This window comes from Oncorhynchus kisutch, unplaced genomic scaffold, assembly GCF_002021735.2.
Source record: "Oncorhynchus kisutch isolate 150728-3 unplaced genomic scaffold, Okis_V2 Okis03b-Okis08b_hom, whole genome shotgun sequence".
Lineage (NCBI taxonomy): Eukaryota > Metazoa > Chordata > Actinopteri > Salmoniformes > Salmonidae > Oncorhynchus > Oncorhynchus kisutch.
This window is the reverse complement of record NW_022261980.1, coordinates 1,118,055-1,121,753: the sequence shown is the minus strand read 5'-3', so window position 1 is coordinate 1,121,753 and position 3,699 is coordinate 1,118,055. Positions and strand designations below refer to the sequence as shown.

Below are 3,699 nucleotides of genomic sequence, written 5' to 3'. Positions count from 1 at the left end.
CGGCGCTCAGAGACCAAACAAGCCAAAAAGATATCCACCATATTGTGCAGTCAACAGAAGTCAGAAATAACATTATAAATATTCACTTATGATCTTCATCAGAATGCACTCCCAGGAATCCCACTTCCACAATAAATGTTTGTTTTGTTCGATAATGTCCATCATTTATGTCCAAATTCCTCCTTGTTGTTAGCGCGTTCAGCCCAGTAATCCAACTTCATGACGCACGAGCAGATGAAAAGTCCAAAGGTTCCGTTACAGTCCGTAGAAACATGTCAAACGAAGTATAGAATCAATGTTTAGGATGTTTTTAACATAAAACTTCAATAATGTTCCAACCGGAGAATTCCTTTGTCTGTAGAATTGCGATGGAACAGAGCTCGCTCTCACGTGAATGAGCGTCACGAGCTCAAGGCATTCTGGCAGAGCCCTGACTCATTCCACCCTCATTCGGCCCCACTTCACTTCAGCCCTGTTCTCAGGGTTTACAATTTCCATTGTGCAAATATGCAAATAGCACAAAGATTAGTCATAATTATGTGGTAAAATATTACTGTATTGGCATTATTTTATGTTCACACCAAGAATGCTATTTTGTTTCATTTTTTTTGTTGAAAATGTTAAATAACAGGAATTATAATTTGTTTTATTTGTTTAATTTACCCACAGATTTTGTAAACATGAAGGGGAGTCCAGGTAAATGAATGACACTGAATTCTATTCCAAATAGATCCCTTCATACTGTTTGCAGGTATACTGTATTATGGAAGAGTGATTATTTCTACACCTTGTCACTTAGCATATCTGTTTGGTTATCTCACTTTAACAATAAAGTTTAGAGATGGAGATTTGTATAGTATACAGTATACTCTACTGTAACATTATATTACCATAGTTTCTGGTATTCCCCAAATCTGACAAACTCCTTTTCTATATTCTAGAACTTGAAACCACCAGAAGACGGATGGACTGGAATACTCTCCAGTCCATCCACTTAGAGTTTCACATTAATATTCATATCTTCACATACGGGTATTACTTGAAATACCACGCATTCACATCTGCAATATACTGTATGTTGTTATCAATAGCAACCTATAGGTTACATATGTCTACAGTAATGTACTGTGCAGCAAAACCTGTTTTTCAAAATAATTCTAATAAAGTGTGTTTCTGTCCACGGTGGATGTGACTCTAGATCCTGATACAGCACATCCCAAACTCATCCTGTCTGAAGATGGGAAACAAGTTATATTTGGAGATGTATGGCAGGATCTCCCTTACAACCCAGAAAGGTTTGATACTTGTGTCAGTGTCCTGGGAAAGGAGGGTTTCTCCTCAGGGAGATTCTACTATGATGTTCAGGTGAAGGGGAAGACAAGGTGGACTATAGGAGTGGCCAGAGAGTCCATCAACAGGATGGGGAAGATTACAGTGAGCCCTGAAAATGGATACAGGACACTGTGTCTTAGAAATGGAGAGTACAAGGCTCTCTCTGGCCCCTCTGTCCCCCTCTCCCTGAGAGAGAAGCCCCAGAAGGTGGGGGTGTTTGTGGATTATGAGGAGGGCCAGGTCTCCTTCTATAATGTGGAGGCCAGGTCTCATATCTACTCTTTCACTGGTGACACCTTCACTGAGAAACTTTATCCATATTTTGGCCCCTGTCTTATTGACGGAGGTAAAAACTCAGCCCCACTGATCATCACTCCTGTAGATATCACTGACTTTCATATCAAACATTGAAATACTTTTAAACATTTGTGTGTGTGCATGTCAGACTACCAAACTTGTGTGTGGGTGTGGATAGGTGTGTGTGGGTGTGCGTATATGTGTGCGTGTGCAAACATGTGAGTTTGGGTACATGTGTGTTTGTCTGCAAGTGCAAGAGTGTGTTACTCACAGTTGAAATTAATTATAGCATACCAACAGAGAGGGAATTCCCACCTCGTATCATTTCTGCTGAATGTCATCCTATGGTTTCCATGTTGTCTACATATAGCCCTATTATACAGTATGTAAGCCTAATGTATTGGCATATTCTGAACATCAGTCTGGTCATAATAAACCTATTTGAACTTAATCAGCTTCATTCAAACTTGAAATAACATCTAAATCAAACTTGTCAACATATAAATGACTTTGTCAACTGTAAAACCCCCTGAATCAAATCATTCTGAATGATTGGCTGTCGTTGCTGAGGAAGAGTAATTAACTACTCAAACAGGCTGCTACTGATTGGCTGTGACATGTGTTGGTCTTTCTCAGGGGGCCTATCAGATATTTCCTCACTCAGGTCACGTAACATAAATTAGTCATTCAGGCTGGAGTTAAATCAGGAAGAGACAACATCATAATCAATCAATGAAAGATCAATCAACTCTGGTAACCGTCCCAGGGAGTGGGTCTGGGAGGGCTAGTGTGTGTGTCTGTATGTGTCAGTTCATGCCTGTGTGTGTGTATTTATAGACTGTCTAATGTGTGGTAAGATACTGAGTGTCAGTTCATCAGCATCCTTGTCAATGCTTATCTGATATCCTGGCCCTTACCCATTAGGCTCTGTAGACAGTATTAAATGAGTAGCTATCAGGAATATGTTTTTCCCCTCTACAACACAACATCCTATCTGCCATGACCAAATATACAGTAAATAAAGATCGTTCTCTCTGGCCATTTACCATTTAAAATGTATTTTATGGTCTACTTAAAGGAAAAATCCACCCAAAACCATCATTCCTATAAATTGAGGAGATGGGAAATTCCATTGGAATCACATTGTGCGACATATGTCGCCCATGTATGTTGACCATGTACGTCAACGTGCCACGCTGTGCATTCTGGGCGATTCTGAGATAAGGAGAGCTCTCATTCATGGAGTGAATGGGAGTGAATTGGGTGCTAGCTCAAAAACCCAACATGAGCATGAATTTTGTCAACAAGAAGTACAACATTACAAATACTTTCCGAGATGTGAGATAATTAACTTGATTTTTGTAATAGTGTATAGCGTTGGAATCGTGACATTACTTAATTGCGAGGAAAATATGCACATTTCTCGACTCATAACTTGACTTTGAGAAAAGATTGCGTTTAGCAACTGCGTGATGCAGCACGGATAACGTCAACATGATTGGTCGACAGTCTGCTGGGTGGGGTGTTATACGTTCCACCATTCATTGCCCAAATGGGATTCCTATATCCATTCTCTAATATCTCAGGCAACGGCACCATGCAATGCACCCTGGACTGAAGAGGCAGACAAATAGGAGAAATGTGCTAGACCGTCTGTTAAATAAAAAATTTATCGTGGTAGGAATATCGCAAAAATTATATATCGCTATTTTATCCTATTTAGCCAGCTAGCTTGCTGTTGCTAGCTAATTTGTCCTGGGATATTAACATTGAGTTGTTATTTTACTTGAAATGCACAAGGTCCTCTACTCTGACAATGAATCCACACATAAAATGGTAAACTGAATTGTTTCTCCCTCCAGGCTTTTTCTTCTTTGGACTTTATATGGCGATTGGCAACTAACTTTCATAATAACACCGTACCCAAACTGCCTGTGCGCCACTGTGCGCAAATTGATTTTGTCCCCCCACATCAAATGCGATCACGACACGCAGGTTGAAATATCTAAACAAACACTGAACCAATTTAATTAATTTTGGGACCGGTTCAAAAAGCATTAAACATTTATG

General features: G+C 39.7%; 1 protein-coding gene across 1 annotated transcript; it reads left to right on the top strand.

The window, feature by feature from the left end:
• The first annotated feature begins 537 nt into the window (after window positions 1-537).
• On the top strand, window positions 538-1,743 carry LOC116359558 (erythroid membrane-associated protein-like). The gene is made up of 2 exons (XM_031812386.1): window positions 538-542; window positions 1,167-1,743. Exons 1-2 carry the CDS (start codon window positions 538-540, stop codon window positions 1,741-1,743), a joined length of 582 nt encoding a protein of 193 aa, XP_031668246.1.
• The last annotated feature ends 1,956 nt before the right edge of the window (window positions 1,744-3,699 follow it).